The 20,871-nt window shown below is 39.2% G+C and overlaps 1 protein-coding gene across 5 annotated transcripts in view; it reads right to left on the bottom strand.

Annotated features, from left to right (window-relative positions):
* Nucleotides 1–20,871, bottom strand: part of RUNX1T1 (RUNX1 partner transcriptional co-repressor 1) — a 114,718-nt gene that overhangs the window by 45,174 nt on the left and 48,673 nt on the right. For all 5 annotated transcript variants that reach the window (XM_071421612.1, XM_071421613.1, XM_071421616.1 and 2 more), the window contains 3 exons: nucleotides 5,812–5,949; nucleotides 1,811–2,052; nucleotides 126–215 (listed from right to left, as the gene is read on the bottom strand). In XM_071421612.1, the coding sequence (XP_071277713.1) occupies nucleotides 126–215; nucleotides 1,811–2,052; nucleotides 5,812–5,949 (470 nt within the window). The remainder of the gene's footprint in view (nucleotides 1–125; nucleotides 216–1,810; nucleotides 2,053–5,811; nucleotides 5,950–20,871) is intronic.

Here is a 20,871-nt window from a genome sequence, read left to right as displayed (position 1 = left end):
GGAAAGTAGCCCTTACAGGTTATTCATTTCTCTGACTCTCTTAAAAAGAAAAACTGTAACACACATCTGTGACCTAGCAACAAAATGGTTTGAAATACTTTCCAGATCACTGAACTGTGCAATACCTTTAAAAATGGGATGACAAAAGGTCGCAGTGGGAAGTTAGTAGCTTCTTGCAGTTTGGAATGAAATTCTTCAATTGTCAAAGTAGAATTCTGTTGAGAAAAAAAAATTCTGTCTTGGTGACAAAATACTGAAAACACTTAGCAAGAGAAATAGTAACTGAAGAACCCTGAATTTGCTTAACAACTTGATATTGGTGAGAGAATTAAGAAAAGCATGCTGCATATTAAATGATGACCTTATTAAAATACACGAAGGAAAGCACAAGCATCTCAGACATTCAGTGCCTGTTGCTTAGAGTACAATTTAAGCTCTCGAGTGTAAAGCATGCAAAGGTTTTTACATTTCAAACATCAGTTAAAGCTGCTTTTATAGCATTTTTTTAATTTCACTTTTTTCTACTGTTTTCTTTTTAAAGAGGACTGTTTACTATGTTCTAGGCTGTGTAAGAAAGTCTTCACTTTAGAGATGAAGTCATAATCATGAACTCCACAAGCTGGCAGGGTTGACCAAAGGAATAGCATATGTGGATTTTCCCAAGGAAAAAATCCTAATCTGCTCCTAAGATCTCAAATGAAGTTAGAAATCAACTGTAAATAATAGTGGGAAAGCAGATTTTATCTGAAAATCAGTGGAATGTGGATGTTCCCAAAGCCACCTTCAGCTTGTTTACTAGTTCCCCCTTCCAAAGAGGAACATGTGACAAGCAAAACCCCATTAAACACTTTCTTTGAATATGGAAACAAATGGAGAGCAAGAGTTACTAATGGTATACTGCCTACATTAAACTTCCCTTTGACACAGACCCGAGTGAAGGAGCATCCACTGCTGTCAGGTAGGGGCTTTTGAAGATACAAGCAGATTGTGAAGTCACCCCTCAGCCTCTGTGCTAAACAGTGCTGTCAGTCTTTGCTCCAAATGAAATCAATGTCAACTGCAGCTGCTCAGAACAGATGTAAATTAGAGCACCACAATAGCATCTTCCCCAGTACATCCAATTATTGCTGAAGGAAATACATAGGAGACAACAAATGTCTGGCAGAGAGAGGACTTTACTGGGAGTAAAAAGAACCCTGGCCCAGATTTCAGTTTGCTTGTAAAAGGGCAGCCCAAGTTGACAGACATAGGTAAGAAAGAGCTGAAATGTTCATTAAGCCATACCATCAAATAGAGATAATCTTATCAATAAAGTGACTTAGCAGCAGTGCCTTGTTAAGTTCATAATTGTTTGGTTCAATGACACTGAGAAAGGGTTTTGCACTGCATAACTGCAGTCCAAACACACTCAGCTCACCCTTTTAACCATTAACATATATGCAGGCCTCTCTCCTTTCCCCATCCAACTAAACTAGGCAAGTCAAACCATATTTTACTACATTACAGGATTCAAGGTATGTCTACATTAGGGGTAGTGGATCCAGTAGAGGATGAAAACCCTCTCACACCATTACACCATAACAATATACTGGCAAAAATAGTCAAGGCTATGCCTGGAAGGGAATAGCTGCCATTTGGAGGAAGTTAGTGAGGCTACTCATGTGAGCTCTGTCAGCAAGAGCTGGAGCTTCACTCTTGCATGGTTGGTATCCCTAAAGTACAATGAATGCAGTGCATGTGACCCATTCATTTATGAAATAAACACATCAAGCAAGGAAGAGGGAAAAGAACAGAAAAAATACTTGCTTACCACAAGTCCTAGCACAAGGGTACGCACTCTCTCCCCAATCTCTGGTGAAATGTCATTGCCAAACTGCTGTAAGGTTGTAAGAAATCTCTTCAGTTTGCTGAGCTGCCTAGCTCCACAAGCTGGCGGTAACTGCTGGTTAGCCAGAGAAGAGGAGGAGGAAGAGGATGGCCCATTGCTAAAGCCATTAGGAGGAGATGGAGCTCCATTTAACGCTGTTGGTGAATGGCTAGTGCCATTGGTTACTGAAAGAAAAAGAGACAGAGGATAAAATAAAGATTGGGGTTGGGGAAGAGATAGAGAGAAAAAGGAGACAGAGGGGAAAATCCATCAGCTTATGTTTTCTGCACTTGACCTCAGAATTAATTAAGTTGCACAATCAAAGATAATTAGCCTTTAGACAGAGTCACAGTCTGCAGTTTATATCTATTTCCCAGTAGCTGGTGCTGAATGTTGTAAGGATTGGAAATAACAGCAGCAGCCTCTCACACAGCCCCTTTAAAATGCTCCTGGACCTGAAAAGCACCATTTGAATACCAGCCTTTTGTCAGAGGATTTTTAAAAGAGAGGGAAATGGAGAGAGAAAAAGCATGAGTGCATGTATGATTGAAGACCAAAAAAAAAAAATTTGCTCTTTGGGGTAGAAAAAAACGTGCAGACATATTTCATGAAGCCTCAGTTTATCTCTGAATATTTTTACTTGTGTTTTGTACACAAAACTGACAGCTGTGTTTATAAAACAGGACTTTCACGTTTTAACCTTACACCACCCAATGAGAAGGTTATTTTTTCCAATACAGATTCCCTAGCTGCTAACATATGGAGCACACAAAGTTGTCTGTGCAGGTACAAATGCTGCCAATGCTCTGTATCATGAAGCCTTGCAGCAAGGGCAGCAAGCTAGACTTCAGAAGACTTCTCAAAGATCATGAGCAAATCTCTCTGCTTTCACGTGCCAGCACCTTATCTCTGAAAAGGATAAGGAAGCATTTCCCTCCTGTTGCCAGGTTGCTTTGAGAATAGCTATCTACTTCTGAAGTACTAAGCATTCAAAATTTATGGCAACAAGATGCATGTAGACATACTCAAGACAACAGAGAGTTTTTGGCAGTGATTTCAGTTTGATTCTTATCCACACTGTAGAAGAGAGCAGAGAATCAAACTGAGGACATCCTCTTCCACTCAGGTTAGTTGGAACAGCAACACTCAAAACACACGCCATTGAGGCTGAGTCTGATTTGCTAAAATGACAGCAAACAGCAAGAAAAAGGGTGGCTCCCCTAGAAGTACAAATGTACCAGTGCACTGGCAGGTGTGGGCACACAGCATGTGACTGTACCCATCAGCAGCTGCATTCAATGGGCCACAGCCCTGGAGAAATTTTCTGGGTTTTTTTTTGGTTTTTTTTTTTTTTTTTTTGGGGGGGGGGGGGGGGGGAATCACTCAGAACCCAATCAAAAAAATCAGGCAATCGGGAACTTGTCTACAATCAAAAATACATAGGAGTGTCAGTTTAACTTGTTTACTATTTAAAAACACAACCAGAACAAGCTAGCAACTTTAAATACTTTCAATATTTCTCAATGACCAGCCTCTCTGAAGCCAAACATCCCATTCTCATCTCATTTTCTTCATGGATTGTCCTTATCTCTAGCCAGCAAGTCCTTTTTTCAGGGTGGACACGTACTACTAGATATAAATCCCTACCTATTACTATATTTAAATCACTGCCACAAACCTTTGAAGGAATTTTTGTTGCCCTAGTTACTGCTTTCCAGAGGAATTACAGAAAATGCTATGTGAATTGTTATCTAGCCTCTGCTTGTGTTTTCTCCTAGTTTTTGATTGCCCATTCTGGCTGCATGGGCTAGTGAGAACAAGGATTGGAAAATGCAGGAATAGGAAGAAGCTGGCCTCAGCAAGTTCAGCTCCCTGTGAGGCTCCAGGCCATGCTCTGAGTGCTGCACTGGGGTGAGGTATCTGAGTAAACAAATATGCTGTGATTGCAAGGAACTCACATAGCCAAAAGTCATCCTACCAGAAACTTAGAAAACGAGGACTGGGAAGAATAGCAATATGTCCTGCTGATCTACCCTGACACCACCCAACAACTCTGTCAACCCATAAAGAGCTGCTCTAGGCAGAGTGTGCTGGGGCTGATCAAGAAAGCAGAGAAGTGTGGAATTCATCACCTAGGATAGATACAGGGAGAAGAGAGGCTGATAAAGATTCCTCCCACAACAAATGAAATAATTAAAGAGTCCCATGATTTCAGTGCTTTCCTTATAATATCTGAATTTGCCAACTGGCAAAGTTGTGCATAATTTCTAAAACAAAACCATGTTGCTAAGCCAAAAGAATTTAGCATTTAAAATTTCAAACTACAACATGTCGAGAATTTTTAATTATCTAAACCAAAGAAAACAAAGATATTCTAGACCAGAAAACAAGTCAGATCTTTCTGGCCTACAGGCATTCCCACTGTAGTAATAATAAATGCAACAAACACGCTGATAAAAGGTGTCTGTTTATTGTACAAGCTGGAACAGCTACGGCCAAACTCCAAAATCTGACAGGGTGAAAAGCAATTAAAATCAGGGTTTTTTAGACTTTTAGTCTTCAAATAAGGAGCCCCAAAAATCAAGCTGTGGTTCACACACCTTCTGAGTGCTGAACTTAATCAAATAAACATCCAGAAGCCTTGTGAGGATTAAAGAACATTGTCATATTCCTTTTATGATTGCCAAAGATCATCCTGAACTGCTGGCAGGGCATCACATTGGAAAGCTTAATGTGCAAGAACTTGATCCTGCAAAAACCTAGAAGCAATTTAACTTCACACTGAAGCAGCTCCAGTGTGAAGCTCCATCCAGGATGATTCAGGTGCTGTAGTTAAGCAAAAGAGACAAATTTTTGCAGGATCAGGGTCACTGGGTTAAATGTGAGTTTATATGAATAGCTGGCACAAACCCTCCTCACTGTTTAAGTTCAATATAAATTGTCAGGACAGGTTTCCCTGGGATAAGTAGTACAAAGGCCTCCAGCTGGCCTTCTGCACAGAGGTGAATTTTAAATAAGGTATTTAACAGAGAGAAAGGGACTAAAACAGACTTAGGCAAGACAAATAGAAGATGCAGCCTTCATTCTGTTTAGGCATATGTATTCTACTGTTCTAAAAATGTTTTATTTAAAACGTGAAATGTAAACACATTCTCATGTTTATACTATTACAAGGCAGTATAAAAGAGACCCAAAAATTTGCAGCTAAATCTTACTATGAGAAATGTGGATCATTTCATGGCTGTGAAAAGAATAGTCCAGACAACGTGCCAGATTCAAATCTCAGTTACACTGATATGAATGCAGCATACATCAAGACTAGTAGAGTTTGTTATATGTTTACATCAATAAGCTGAGACAAAGATGCATCCTTAAGTGATTTAGGGAAGTGGTAACAGACTAGAAACCTCTAGATAAAAATTATGAAAGGACTTTAATTTTCGTTTTATATCAATATTAACTAGACATTATATAGCACTGAAATCAGAATTCTTCACTGAAACATAAGCAGAAGGAAGATTAGTATTTTTTCATTATGAATTATCTCCACTTTAAAAACAAAGAACAAACAAACTCCCTGAAGTTTCTACACTAAAGGGAATGGGACCATTTAAACAACATAATGGCATGTAAGAGAAGAAGGTTTTCTGTCCTTCTCACAAGAGGGCTAACCTGACCATTAAGTACATGGGAAGTCAGTGCTCACTGTTCTTTGACACTGTGACCAAGTGGTCAATGAAACAATAACACAACTCTGAGCTGAATGTCTTAATACCTTAAAGATGCATTAATCTGTTGTGAACTTTGTTTTGCTCAATTGTTTTTCCCAGTACAATCAAATGTTGCTCCTGCCACTTCATGCACATTTCCCTTCACCTATTTTGGTTTCTGACATACAGAATAGAAATAAGATGGAAGAAAAGTAAGAAAATAAGACTAATTACACGTTGTGGGCGTAAATGAACTGGTTCTTGGAGCTCCTTGGGTAGTGGGAGGAGGTGGCATGGTTGGAGGCGTCAGCCTGGATTGTGTCTTCACATCCACAGGTGAGTCTGGCATTGTGGAATGCTTCTCAGTGCGATCTGCAACACACACCACAGGAACACACCGGTTTATTTCCCCAAGCACACCCCTTCTGACAAAAACTTAAAAGCTAATGCAAGAAGTGAGCCATTTCAGTATCTGCTGTGAAAGATTACACCTGATTATCTACTCCAGTGTGCTCTTCCCAAATTGTATCATCTAAACCTTACTTAAGGAGGTGCAACACAGATGGTAAGACCTCATTTGTAGCAGTGCTGCATTATCTTTTGTTTTTATTTCTAGCATGTGCAGATGCTACCTCCCAAGCACTCCTAGAGCTGCAACAACGCCACCTCCCTTCAAGGTTCACATGCTAGCCAGGAGGAAAAACAGATGAAGGAACAGGAAGATAATAAATCCCCCTCTGATATCTCTTCCAGAACTAAAACCTGAAGCTCTTTAATACAGGTGAGATATTGTGTGGAGTATTGGCTGAAACAAGCTCTCTTCGTGTCTCTTCTATGTATCACCTGCTGCCTTCTCCATTGCTTCTCTTTGTAATCCTATGTTAAACTTATACTAAATACACACACCCCCTGGATCACCTTACCACAGTGCCCCTGGTTACTCTCATATTCACCAGAAAAATAAACACAACATGCCAAAATGGTATGTCAATCATCTCATATACATACAATTATTTTCAAATAAACATGGAAGTATGCACCATCACATATTAAGAACAACTTTCAATGCTAAAACCTGCAAGATAAGCAGGAACATACCTCCCCAAGAAAACAAAACAAACATACGGCAAAACTAGGAAAAAACTTAACACTTCTCTTGCAACTGAAGATCTAAATATACAACACACATGATGTAAAAGCTACAGAAGTGCACTTTTTCCCAACATCTTTTTGAATGACACTACCTTAAGTTGTTTTTTTAAACCATCCAAGCCCATATGTTTCATTTATTAAGAATGGGCAAAACACAACAAAATTTACCAGCTGAAGGCAAAATTAAGGCTTTCTCACTCATGCGAGGAGTTTAGCAAGCCATCTTGAAAAAAGATGAGTACAATGATGCTTAGCTTCTAATGGGAATAAGTAAAATTCTTCAGTCCTTTCTTTGGGGAGTTGGGGCTATTTACTTATACACAGCCCAACAAAAGTCTTCCTGAGCTCCACAAAACTATTCTGTAAAGCAAGTAGGTGTTGCTGCTAATGGACAAGCATGTAAGTCTGTGGTTTTAATTCAAAACACGTCACATTCTATAAATTCTGTCACTTCACTTTGTGACACAATTCCTTGTTCTTACTAACATACAAACTTCAATGAAATAATAATATCTGAAATTTGCTCTGAGAGACAGCAACAGAAATTCAATGCAATGCACACATTTAACTAAGAACAGGTATGTTTAAAAGAACCTCAAAACACTTAATTATCAGAAAATTTAAATACAAGAAAGTTTTGGTTTTTTTAAAAGGAAGGGGGAGGGAAAGGGAAAAAATCAAAACAGCCTCCATACTCCCCAAAAATTAACAACACATAATAGATACCAATCTTTCTCTGTCTGAAATTGCAGAAACTGAGGAAGTAAGTAGTAAGTCCCAGAGGTGCAGCATGTCAGGTAGTGCAATTATAAAAGCCATCTTCAAGCTTTGTTGAAATGCCTACAGGCAATGTTTCAGCTCTCAGGGAGAGGGAGTAATTTCATATAGAATTTAGAGACAAGTTTGGGGAAGATGAGCAGCAAAACACCCCCAAAATAGGATGAGGGGAATAGAGATACGATTTTATAGGATCTGGAGTGTTGATCTAAGGTTAGTAAACCTCAGCTGTGAAGGGAAGAGTAACCACAATGATTACCTTAAATATTAAGATTGTTACACAGGTAAGTGAGGTATGATTTGCAAATCAAGCAACAGTAAATTATTACATGCTGGAAAACAAAAACAGGTTTCTAAACAAATTCTGTAAGTATTTCCTTTCCGTATCAGTATACTAAAACAGTTAAATCTCTATCTTCAATAAGCCATTAATTTATTATAAAGAACTATGAAAACTCATCTTGAAATGTTAATTGTTTCCTTAATAGCCAAATTCATCTTGCACTCACCTCAACCAACCTCAGCAACAAGGGAATAAATAGCTTTCAGCTCATGTTGCAACAGAGGGAAAGAGGCACAGCAGTGAGCCCAAGCCCTCCTAAATAAAGGCAAATATTTCTCCCATGCCAAGAAAGGAGAGAGAAAGGGAGGCTTGCCAGAGCTGGTGGGGAGATAACAGTGGGAACTGCTGGTCCATCTGGTTTTCATTCTGCTAACACTCACATTGAACTGTTAAGGAAGGCAGTCCAGGTACACAGATTTGAAGCATGTGGGAGCGCAGACACAGGCACAGAGGAGATGGAGGTGGGTGGAAGAAGGAGTGAGAGAAATTGAGCTCCTCTAACAGACTGCTGCTCGCTGCACGCAGGCACAGCCTGTATCCTCCAATTCAGCTGGTGATAACTAAAGCGATCCTGAGCTGTAACCAACCGCACGGCTCCTGCTCCCTCCCTTCCCTTCTCTGCATTTCAAAGTTCAGGTTTGATCAGAAACGCACTCAGATTGGAGGGGGGAGACTTTCCCACAAAGCTGGCAATGTTTTGCTACTTAAATTGAACGTGGTAGTGGGAAATAGTGTGTTGGTTTTGCCCTCGAATTTCAGGTTGCCACTCTATCATGATCCAAATGGTTTTTACTACCTCCAACAGTTTGCCACCCAGTCTGCAGACTGCTGAACTTATCCACAGACCCCTGTACTTCTCATCTAAATCTAATAACATTAGGTTTGATTTTCCCAATTACCTTTCTTTGGACCACTTAGACATAAACACAAACATGCTTTACATACCACTTACCTTTTCCTTACCTCTCTCTCCCCCTTGCAAAGCCCTAAACACTCCTCTCCTACTGTACGTTCACAGCAGGCAGATTTCCCTCTGACCATACATTCCCTAGCCCTGACTTCTTTAAGGAGATATTAAGGCTCTTTTCAAGCACATCCCAAAACACCTCTTGCCAGAGTACAAGATTATTTTGTCAGAACAGAGATTCTCCATGGCGGCAGGGAAAAAGGGCTTTTGAAGAAGTACAATGCAAAATACAAAGCTTTTCCACATGCTTGGAAGACACCATCACACCACCCAGGAGAAGAGCCTTTACAACTCTCTATTCCACCCTCTTTAATAACAAAGCCCCTGTGGGAGCCATTCTGCTCTTACTGCTACTGTTTTACCTGTTCATACAGCTCCCTGAATTCTGAGGGAGTGATGGGACTGTGAGCACCTGTATACAGCACCCACCACCGCCCCACCACCCACAGCACCAGAGAACCTCAGCAGCTGTAAGACAGATCACTCAGGGAAGAAGTGGTAATGAAGAACCACAAATCAGAGCCACCGCTGACAAAAGCGTTAACAGTTCTTGTGATCTGATCTTCCTGAAGTTTTTTGGTGTCTGACACTCAGCCTGTAACTCCAGCTTCTACAAATCCTTATTAATTTTTTAATTAATAAAAACAAGAAGCCTAACAACCAACACTTTTTACTGTAATGGTTGACAAATAGCCTGATGATATGAAACCTAAAGACATAATGGTATTTAAGTCATATTCACAAGCCAATTTCCTTCAAGACATGATATTTCACGGGACTTTTAATGTATGGACATTCTTCATACAAACTCTCAGTGGACATTCTGCTATTCATACATTTAGAGGTAATGAGGATTTGGTAGGGGAAGAAAGAATCTCTCAAGAGGAGAAACTCTAATTTTAACATATCAAAACCTGCCTGGGTAAGATTTCATGTACATGTACTCCAGTTCTACAATACAGAGGCATATACATTGAATTTTGCCTGAAATTCAGAAGAACTTTCAATATGTCTTAAAATAGCTCAGTTTCTTGAATTCAAAAACATGTTTATGTTCTTGAGTCAAACCAGACTCCTCACTTGCAAAGCTAGTTCTGGCTATCTTTTTCTTGAGATGGACCTTGACATTTCAAACAATAATCGTGAATTAGGAAGGACACACCAGAAAGTTTCATACAGGCAGCATCCCACAGGATGCTGTTTAAAAGCATAGCCTGTATATACAGAGGGAGTAAATTCTTTCAGGTGCAACAATTTCTTCAACTGAATCCCTTTAAACAATGACAGACCTGTGCTCCTTAGCCCAGTTCAGATCAAATGGAACTGAAACCAGAAGTCCTCCAAACTGGAAGGAAAAGGAGACATCTGCAACTCATTCTGTAGTGTTCACTGCAATCAGTTCAGGATGGAGAAAGATGGTGAAATAATGGTCTAGTCCTAATCCATACACACAACCCTCTGGAGCAGCAAGAGACTTAGAATAAATTCAGAAAACATGTTTAAAGTATGCAGAGATCTATTGCATTTGCTTTGGATTATATTTTTATTTAAAAACAAACCCAAGCAAAACATTTTGAAATACACATTCTTGAATCTCCTTTACAGCATAGAGTGAAGAACTGTGATTTGACCACAGAAGTATTTTGCTTCATTTAAAATTAAAGAATGCTGTAAAACCAACTTTAAATTATGATATTTCTTCTGTGGATTCTGAACTATACTGTTCTTGTTGTTCATTCAGTTTTTATGGTAGAGGGTTTTTTTATCACGCTATTTAGTGTTAGGTGAACACTGATATTTACTGTAAGCACAGTCAGCTTCTGAACCAAACAAGGAAGAGACAAAGCATGCAGGAGCTGGAGCAAAGAGAGATGTGCCTGCATTCAAACTGATTTACTTTACTTCCTGTACCCTACAAGATTTAGTCCATTTTTAAAACAAGGCGGTCTTTCATAAATGGCAACATTTCAGCTCACATGGCACACTTCCAAGTCTAACGCATCAAGGAAAGCTGATGTATAGAACAAAATATGGAATATATAAATACTTTACTGATACCATTTCAATAGCCAATTCAATGTCAAGCATTTCTAGGACTGGTGTGTTTTCAATTTCCTTTTTTAAATGAAAAAAAATTGTGGTATAATATGCTGTGGCATTTATTTTACTTTTAGTTAGTGCAAACAGTTCCAGATGTACACTCAGGCATGAAAGATTCTTAAAAGATGCTTTATATTGATTGTACAGTACTTCTACTTTGGTGCCAACATTTAAAAAATAAAAATAAAACTTGCTAAATTAAAAGAGTCCATTGTCTTGTTCCCCTCAAACTCACAAAAAGAGCAAGCCCCACATATGACACAAGGGATTGGAACCTGCCTCCAACACCCAAATTACAGGAATTGAGACCTAAATCTGAAGGATTTAATACTGATGGTTTCTTAGACACGTTGGACTAATTTTCATTATTTTGAGAGGGGTGGCAGGGAATTTGCAAGCAGGTAACCACAGACTGTGAGTCACAGTGGTGATGAACCTGAAGTCAGACAACCACAAGTCCAACCTAGGAGGACAAATTCCATAGTTCTTCCATCCATAATGCTATCATGTTGCAGCCAGTAAGAACTTCTCTTTCAGATGTGGCCAAGTCACACAGCACCACTAGAAATAGGCAGTGTTTGTGGAATCCCACAACTCCTGAGCCTCAAACCTGCTGCTACACCAAGCAGGACAATATTACAAGGTTGCCTTGGTTGAAAAGAACTCATTTGAGAATGCAGGGTATAAGCCTGACATATCTGGAAAACCCCACTTACTCCATGCACTGGACCCCTGGGGAAGCCTGCAAGTCATACAATGCAGCCATAAAACATGACATGTGGACAACAGTGCTGCAGAACCTCTTCCTGCCAAGCATGCCTGGGATTTGTTTGAGACTGGTACAGTCTTTATTCCATTCACCTCTTGGCCCTTTTGACTCCTTCTTGATAAATAAATAAGGACCTAAACACAATGGATGTTTTTGTGCTACACAATGATCTCAAACAGGCATAATGCAGACATAACTTTCTCTCAGCACCAGATGCAGTCATGTTATTGTCCTAGAAAGGAAACATCACTGGGTTTCCAGTTCCCCAGTAGAGGACTTTTACTTCCAGGTGATTTGCAAGAATGCAGTAGCAGAGATCAGCTCAGACTCTGTCTTTTGTCACAGAACATTACCTCTGCAAGATTTATCCACCAGGAATCAGAATCTATGTGAAGTGATTGATGGATATGAACAGCAAAGTTTTCAGATGACATAACATTTCAATGCTTCTTTAGTATGCTGGGTATGAAGCTCACATATTGAAGATGACCCTTTTGCAAGAGCAATATCACAATTTTGCTGCAGTCTTATCTTCATTCTTCTCTGCTCAGATAGTTGAACAATTCATATCACCAGCTATTCTTCAGAATAAATGAAAGCACATTCAATTTACCCATTTATGCTCATTTAATATGCAATAGCTAGAAGAAATTCTGTATCCTGGGAGTTCACTGAAGTTATCTGAGGCCAAGTTATAAGAGTTTTCTTCAGCTGTGCTAAAATAAGCCTTGAGCATAATACAATCTCCTCTGTCTCCCAAAAGCTGAAAGGGATTTTTGTGCTACTGTCTCCCACTTTTGGTAGAGCTTGTGGATTACATAAAGCAAGCAAATAGCGAAAATGCTTTATGTCATGTTCTTTGTCCACAATGGTACCTTGACTGGTCCTAACAATGAACCACAAATGCAAAGTCATTCTCTTTGATTTCAGTTCTCTACGGTGAGAGGTTCTGACTGGCAAAAAAACTTGGTCCCACACTCATGGCTTAGCAGCTGAAGGCCAGATAATTACACATATTATAAAATAAGTAATGCATGAGTTCAATCTCAGAATTAAGACAAAAATGTCATGGCTTGCTTTGCTTGGACATATTATTTTTTCCTGAAAGAAATAAACTTGCCTTACCATATAATTTCCTAAAGAGAGGGTAAAATAGAAAAATAAAATAAACTTTTCCCTCTCACTTAACAATCTGACATGTTTTGACAGTTTCAAAACTATCATAAATTCACTTTTAGTTATTTAATAAAAACCGGCTCATGTCAGAATTGCACGGGTTTTTTAAATGCCTCTTTTCTCCTTCACCCTTTCTGGCTTTGCAAATTTTACCATGCATAATTCCTTGGATGCAGGAATGCAGGGAAGAAGAACACATTCTAAATCTAGATCTGCTACCACCATAATGGTTTATGGCTTACTCAGCCAGAACAGACAAGCAAAATAAGGGCCCAACTGTGGCAGCTGCCCTGAGTTTCCATAAGCCCCTGGAAAACAAAGTCTACAAGTTCCTTTTCATGGATGAATACACAACACTTGGCCTGTAATGAAGCTGAAGACAATGTGGATTTTTTTTAATATCCCACCAAACATCATGAAAATTCCTCTATATATGAACTAATGCAGTTAATAAGCAACAATCCCATAATCAGTATTGAAATACTATATTCCTGTTTACATTGTTTTGTAGATCTTTTCTTTTTGTTGACAAGCTATCCAACTAAAAACTGTGTGTTTTGAGAGGTTCTCTTGTGTTTCACATCATGGGAAGTATTACTGCTATTCCAAACCCAGCTCACTGAACATTGAGGCTCAAGTGAAGTGACAAAGTGGCACTCTCTGCCTCTGGCATGAAGAACTGAAGAACAGCCAGAGCAAGCACTGGCCAAACTCACATCCCAGCCTGTCTGACAAACTACAGAGGTGACCACCTCTCTACATTAGCAATCAATCCCTTTACTTGTACAGAGGAAATCTTCAGCATGCTTTCAGTACTGAAAGTATTTTCAGGAGTACTTTCCCAAAGGTTTCCTGACCACTAACTCTTTTCCTTTCTGCATCATCATTCCTGGAAGGCCTACCCTTGTCAGGATTACACACTATTTGACAAACTACAGATGAAGGCAGAATGATATCTAAGAAATACAAATGCTATCAGAATCTAATTTGTATTGTTCGCATGCTTTTATATACTCAACCACACAGAGCACAGATCCTTCCCACCAGAAGTAAGAAGATTTTTCTCTCACAACATTAACTGAAATTTCATAACTTGGTCTCCAGAAGCATATTTATGTTTTTAATCCAAAGTTTGTCCAGTCCTAAATTAAGAGTAAATAACAGAATCATGGGAAGACTTGGGTTGGAAAGGGACCTTCAAGATCATCCCCTCCAGCCCCCCTTCCATCAAAAGGGACACCTTTCACTGAACCAGATTGCTCAGAGATTCATCCAATCTGGTCTTGAACACTTCCAGGGAAAAGGCACCCACAGATTCTCTGGGCAACTTGTTCCAGTGCCTTATAGTAAAGAACCATAGTAAAGTCCTCATAGTAAAGAACTTTTCCCTAACAAACAGTCTAAACATACACTCTGTTTGAAACCATAGTTTGTTATACAATGCTAAAAGTCTGAATCAAAATAATTATAAACTTCTTTATTTTTTATGCATTTATACAAAGTGTAAAGGATAGCTATACACATTTTAGAAAAGTCCTAAGAGAATACTGATACTGTATTTCATTAGATTTAGCTGGAACTGAAGTCTCCAATATAGACTACACAAAGTAATCTAAAGCAACTTATTTAAATTCAGGAAAGTATAGGCAATAAACTCCTCTGCCAAAAAGCAGAGAAGTTACTACAGCTGTATTTGTAAGAGGTGTTGCTTATATTTGTATAATATGCCAGAAGGCCTTTAGGCTCAAAAAGAATCAAATATGGGTGTAGGAGGTGATATTTTCCATGGTTATACATCTGAAAAGATGATACAGGGACTACCAAAAAGGTTAATGGATATACTTTTGGCTTTGTTTGATTTTAAAATGTGGAATTTGTCATGGGCAAGTCAAGATCCTGTAAGGTGTAGATGGTGATGGCCAGCCTGGGACAGGCTACTCCCCACCTTGTGGATCAAGGTCCCAAATCCCTGCTCTACCAGACTGCACCATTTTATCCACCCAAAAACCCAGTTCCTCCAAGTGATATTTCAAACAGTGAAAAATCTGTTCCATTAGACCAGAAGTGTAGGTCTGGGGAGCAAGACCATACCCATAATACTGAAAGCAGAGGCTCCCTCTTTACCAAGTATCAGAACAGTCTGAAGAAGTCTGCTTATTCCTGCCATCTAACACAGGCAGCTAAATTAGCAGACTAAATGTCCCATATAATCACTAAAGAGTTAAGAGTCTCTAATTTTTTAATCTCTATGGCTGCTAAATCGGGCATAAACATTCCCATATAGATCTAGGTTCTTTCCCTCCTGAGAAACCAGAAGCATTCAGACTGCTCTCACAGTGTGGCTGCTGTACACAGCAATTGGTGGTCCTCAGTGACCAGGCATAATAACTCTTTGGCTTCTATTCAGCCACTCAAGACAGGTATTAATCCACCAATGAAAATAGATAATGAAGAATATTTCCCCCAGAAACCCTTGCTCAGGTGCTGGCACTGTAAGTTACTTACTGCCACTACCAGCAAGACAGAAGTGGAACTATAGGCTTTCCCCATCTCAGTATTATACACTGACAATCTTCAATAGTGCAATTTATTATATTCATCAGCACTTCAGCATCTGTAGAAATACACACTTTGGAAGACTATTATTTCATATCATCAGATCATGCCATTAAAGATATCCTTTATTTACATGACTCACTGTCTAGAGAGAGTGTGAGAAAATACCCACTATTAGTTACGAGTCAGCTCCTCCTCAGTGCTGCATGTCACACCAAATGCCTTTTATTTGGGTACTGGATTACACCTTAATAAAGCAGTGGAGAGGTGAGAAGGGGGAAAGAGAGCCTCAAAAACTTCACAAGAAATGAAGACTCAAATATCTTCTTAGATGAGACAATACTGCTTATTGATAAATAAGCTCCAAAGCAAATACTACCATTAACAATTCCAAAACTGTGTTTTGGAATCATCTGGCCTAACACATCACATGTAGTCTTAAAAGTGAATGAGAAATAGCATAAGCATATAAAGGAAGAAGGAAAGGAAGGAATTTGTGTATGTCATTTAAGACTAACAGGTATAAAACCAGATTAAACCTCTTTCTGAAGCCAGCAAATTCACACAAAATCATATTGGCACAGAAATCTCTGGTGATCTCACCCAGAAAGAGAGATGCTGGGTTAGCCTTCCAGGCAGACTCCAGCTCCAGAAACACTCAGGAATATGTGTTTAACTATAGACACTGAAAACAGCTGTAGGCAAACTAATGAGACCACTCACAGGGTATACAATTACACGCAACGTTTCTAGACCTTAAAGCATCACAGCAGTCTTAGTCTTGCACAGTAAGGTTAAAACTTCCTTCTTTTGAAGTGTCTTCCCTATGTTTTGAATTTTAAATAGCAGACCCCAGCTGAAGCCTGAATTGAAAGAAAAATCAGCAATTATTACAGAATCCACAGAAAATATACACAAATTTTTAAAACAATTTCAGGTATCATAGCATTGCCATGATTGATGATGGTTGTACAATACTTACTTTATTTCAAGCCCAGCAGATTCAAATTAAATGTTTAGGGTTTGGTTTTTGGGTTTTTTTTTTTTTCCCTCAACAAATACATTAAAAAGTTTTTTATATTTATAGAACAACATTTTCATCAAGCCACCTAAACCTATTACTCCAACATGGCAATATTGATCTTTGTGCATCAGTGCTGCTTCTATGGCTTTCTTCTGTATGTGTAGATATGTGCGTGCCCATGCGTGCATGTGCACACACACTTGTACACATACGGGACCAAGTTTTACTTACTTGGTTTTGTGTATAAAAATACTTACTGTGATTATTTTTCTTTCTTTATTTCATTTTTTTAACATTCAAATTTAGAAAACTGTAAGAGGGAAAGAGCCTTCAATTGCACTGAAGGGAGTGTTAAATGGAGGGGAAACTTCAGGGTGAGAAGTCAGAAACGAAGGAGAAGGCGCTCAATGATACGAATGCAGGCGAAATATTGACAGAATAAGGAAGTCTGATGCATTTGAACTCTGAATGTTCAATGTGGATGTGCTTAACCCTTTCTGATACAGTTACATTCTCTTGTATATAAAAAAAAGTCTTATGAAATGTAGCTTTAACTCTCTCTGTGCTATGGAAACACCCTACATTTGGCCTTGGTCCTACTTGTGCATATACATTTTGTGTTCCTGAGAGGTGGGTTAACCAGAAGAGAGGCCATTTTTATGAGAAGAAGCAGGCTATTCCCCAGCAGGATGGAAACCCTGCGGCGGGCCAGAGGTGAGCTGCGGGAGCACCGGGAAGAGCCCGGGCGCCGCCGGGAACGGCCACGGGCGAGTGCGACCACTAGAGGGAGCCGGCATTGTGCCGCGGCACTGGGAAAAGGCCCCGCCCGCACCCAACGCTCAAAGTAAATGGCAGGCTGCTCAGAAAGCCAAAGGGACGCGCTTTAAGAACAGCTCTTCCCAATATCTTCAGCCACGTGATGTAAAGGAGAATGTGCTATTCTGTGCCCAAAGTACCTAGAGAATATTAAGTAATTGTCCCTAAAATTCAGCCATATTAATTTCATTCTCAAAAGAGCAACTAGACAGCCCTGGCTGCCACAAAATACCTTTTTCAGTGTGTCCTATTGTTGCCTCTCACCCCAGCGAAACAAGTTAGATGTTCCCCCCTTGCCCCCAGCTACACCTCTCCTGCCCCCACCTTCCCCTGCTTGGCTGACAGCTTTCTCTGTCAGACATTCCAAAAGTGGAATTGCAGAAGCAAGACAATAGGCAGCGTCATGCCTACAACTCACACTATATCCAGTCATAAGACCTGGATTGTGCAGACACAACTACAGCCACGTGACGATGGCATGAACTTGAACATACCCCAACAAAATTTAACACCACTTCTCTTTTGCACCAAAACACAGAGAACCAAACAAAACTTGGTATTTCCCTCACACCTATAATCAGAGAGACCAAAAGGCAAGCAGGGAAGAAGTAAATGCTCATCTTTATAAACATCCTTTTGGCACCACATATGTGCTAAGAAAGCTAAATCCCAAGGGCAGATACAATTCAAAAGTACAAGAGAGACAGGAACTGCACTGGCATCCCCTGTGAAAACATATTTCTTTATTCTTGCAATATAAGGTGTAAAGCACATCAGTACTTTTCTGGTGAGCTCTAAACTGCTTGGATATGAAGAAATTAAGAACTGCTGAACTGCAACAACTATCCATGGTAAACTCTAAAATTATGAAAGGAAAATTAAAAAATGGGGAAATAGGTGTACCTGGATGAAATACTAAACAGTTAACAAGAATAACTGTCCCCAAATGAGTTCCTAGCCATTATCTTTTCCATAATTATTGCAAGTAGCTTCAGTAACTGTGCATACAAATGACCCATTAGAAACTTAACAGGTCATTTCCAAAGGTGATTATGAGCCCTGATGTACAAAGCTACTTGGGTTTTCACACAATTCTGTTCAGTGCCAACAATCTGCACAAAATTAAGATAAGATGCGTTTCCAAAACACCAAGTGGAAATAAACTTTCAAAAACTAAAAGAATGAGGTATGAGGGAGTGAACACCAATTAATCAAATGCATCTTCATAAATGAAATCTTTAAAAATTTGCTTTTGTCTGTGCTCTGGTGTCAGGAGAATGGAAAGGAGGCAGCAATCATATGTTAGAGCCCTTACAATGCCCCATACTACAATAAATAATGATGAGTGTAACTGTGAAAAGTCTAAGGCTAGGCAGGAGAGATAAAAATCATAGTAGGCTATCAGAGTGGACATCTGCTGCAGAACACAGTATGGAGAGCAGAAACGTGTCAGTAGATAAAGATGAACCCGAATGAACTTCTTAAAACAACAACAGAATGCTCTTCACCTCAGTGGTCCTTCTTGGCCCTTTTTCTTAATGGGTAGCTGTGCAACTGCAACAAATGAGCAAGCAATAGGTCTGGTTTAGAAAATATTAGAAAACTATTCAGAAGCACCATTTAAGGAGAGTAATAAAGAACAGGAGTATAGATGTGCAGCTTCCTCAGTTGCTGAGGTTGTTAAAGAAACAGCAGGAGACACAAAAACAGATCCTGGCACTCCCACTGTGAATGGGTTGGGCAGGTTGTAAAGAAATTAACTGAGCAAAACCAGAATAGATTCACTTAAAATGTGCAGGCGAAAAAAGGTAAGAGAAAGCATCCCAAGCTATATTAACCATAAGAAACAAAAGACATGATCAGTTTTCATTCATATCAAATAAATAAGAAAACAAAACTATAAAAAACTATGATCTTAACTGAAACTGAACAAAGATATTGGCAACTAACAAATATTGACCTACCTTATGTTTAAATTTGTCTCAACAACAGAGGAAAAAATGGGCAAGGAGTGTACCAAACCTGGACAAAAAAACCCCTTGAATCTGGAATCATATATGTGATTTTTTTTTAAAGGAAGTATTGCAATAGAAAATGGGTCTCTGATACTGCTTGTTCTTCTCTCACTTTCTCTTCTAATACAAAGAGAGAAGAGGCAAAACAAACACACTGAGATACTATCACATTGTTCAGCCAGGCCTGGGCTCTTGGGAGTCTCTCAACAGACCTTTCCTTTCTTTTCTCCAGAAATCCCAAACCCTTGCAAGAGTGGGTACAAGAAGCTGTATGGTCTCATTGGTTCTGCAGGGAATCGGCAGCGTTTTGTCTATTGCTCCCCTCTAATATTTAAGACAATCTATCTTTGTCTTTGCCTTTTTCTAAACCATCTCAAATGTAGGCTTTAAACACATGCTTTACATCATGTTATGTCATACTGGAACAAACAGCTCCTCGAAAGGCTGAACTTCTATTTGTGATTATTTATCTAAAAGCTGTGTTTTCTTTTAAACTGTATATATTTTGTTGGACTGCATCTACTGACAGCTAAATTCCCAAGCCTTCAACCTGCCATCTCAAAGAAGCAGATTCAAAAGAGTCCAAGTAGAGTTTACTGTCAGTAATGAGAGTAAAATTATAAATCTCTGTACCAAAAGCCAGCTGCTTCATTCTTAACTCTGACCCCCCCCTTTTCTTTTGCATTCTAACTAGCATACAGCTGCAATAAATGTGGCTCTTCTCACAAGCCATGCAGATGTTAATAGTTCTGTAGGACATCAAGAAACATTTCAAGAATCTTGTAAGTGCTGACTAAACTTGCTTGAATAACCCACACTATCTCCTCCACATTCCTATTCAGTAACATTAGTCTTCCTGAACATATTAAGGAAAAAAAATTAATTTAAGCTAAACCTTTAACGTCTAGGTCTAAATGTGCTATCAGTAAACAAAGAACGTTCTTAAGCCATCAGACAACAGATATTCAGGTAGTAAAGCAAAGGGAGTCAATTTATTCTTTGCCACAATGAGTAATGCATTTTTTGTTTCTTATCTATGCAAGAGTAGTAAAATGAATGCCTAAAAATACGTATTTATAAAATCATGGCTGTATCTATTTGAAAGAATGGATCAGAACTAAAGCAAGATCTTTTCTTTTCTAGTAGTCAAATGGATTAATACTAAATTAGAGTCAAGGAGTTCAAAGTGCTACCTAGTACATTTTTATTAAAGTTATATTAGCATGACAGTCATATGCATTAAAGATTAAGCTAAAGCCTCAAACCACAGTCAGCAGCAGCAAGAGTCCAGCTGTGCAGGTACAGGACTAGATACAAAATGCATTAATTCAGACACTACATTAATTCAAACACTAGAGATGCTGTTTTAATATTTCCTCTCTCTTCAAGCAGTGTGCTGGGGTAGAGCTAATTTTCTTCTTAGCAGCTAATGTAGGGCTGTATTTTGGAATTGTGCTGGAATGTTTTAGCTTTGGCTGAGTGGGGCTTACACAGAGTCAGGGCTTTTCTGCTTCTCACCCCTCCCAGCAGCAAGCAGGCTAGGGCTGAACAAGGAGTTGGGAAGGGGACACAGATGGGACAGCTGACCCCAACTGACCC

This window comes from Agelaius tricolor, unplaced genomic scaffold (genome assembly GCF_023055355.1).
Source record: "Agelaius tricolor isolate 1412-34295 unplaced genomic scaffold, bAgeTri1.0.p SCAF_2, whole genome shotgun sequence".
Lineage (NCBI taxonomy): Eukaryota > Metazoa > Chordata > Aves > Passeriformes > Icteridae > Agelaius > Agelaius tricolor.
The sequence above is the reverse complement of the archived record's forward strand: the minus strand, read 5'-3'. Positions and strand labels throughout refer to the sequence as shown.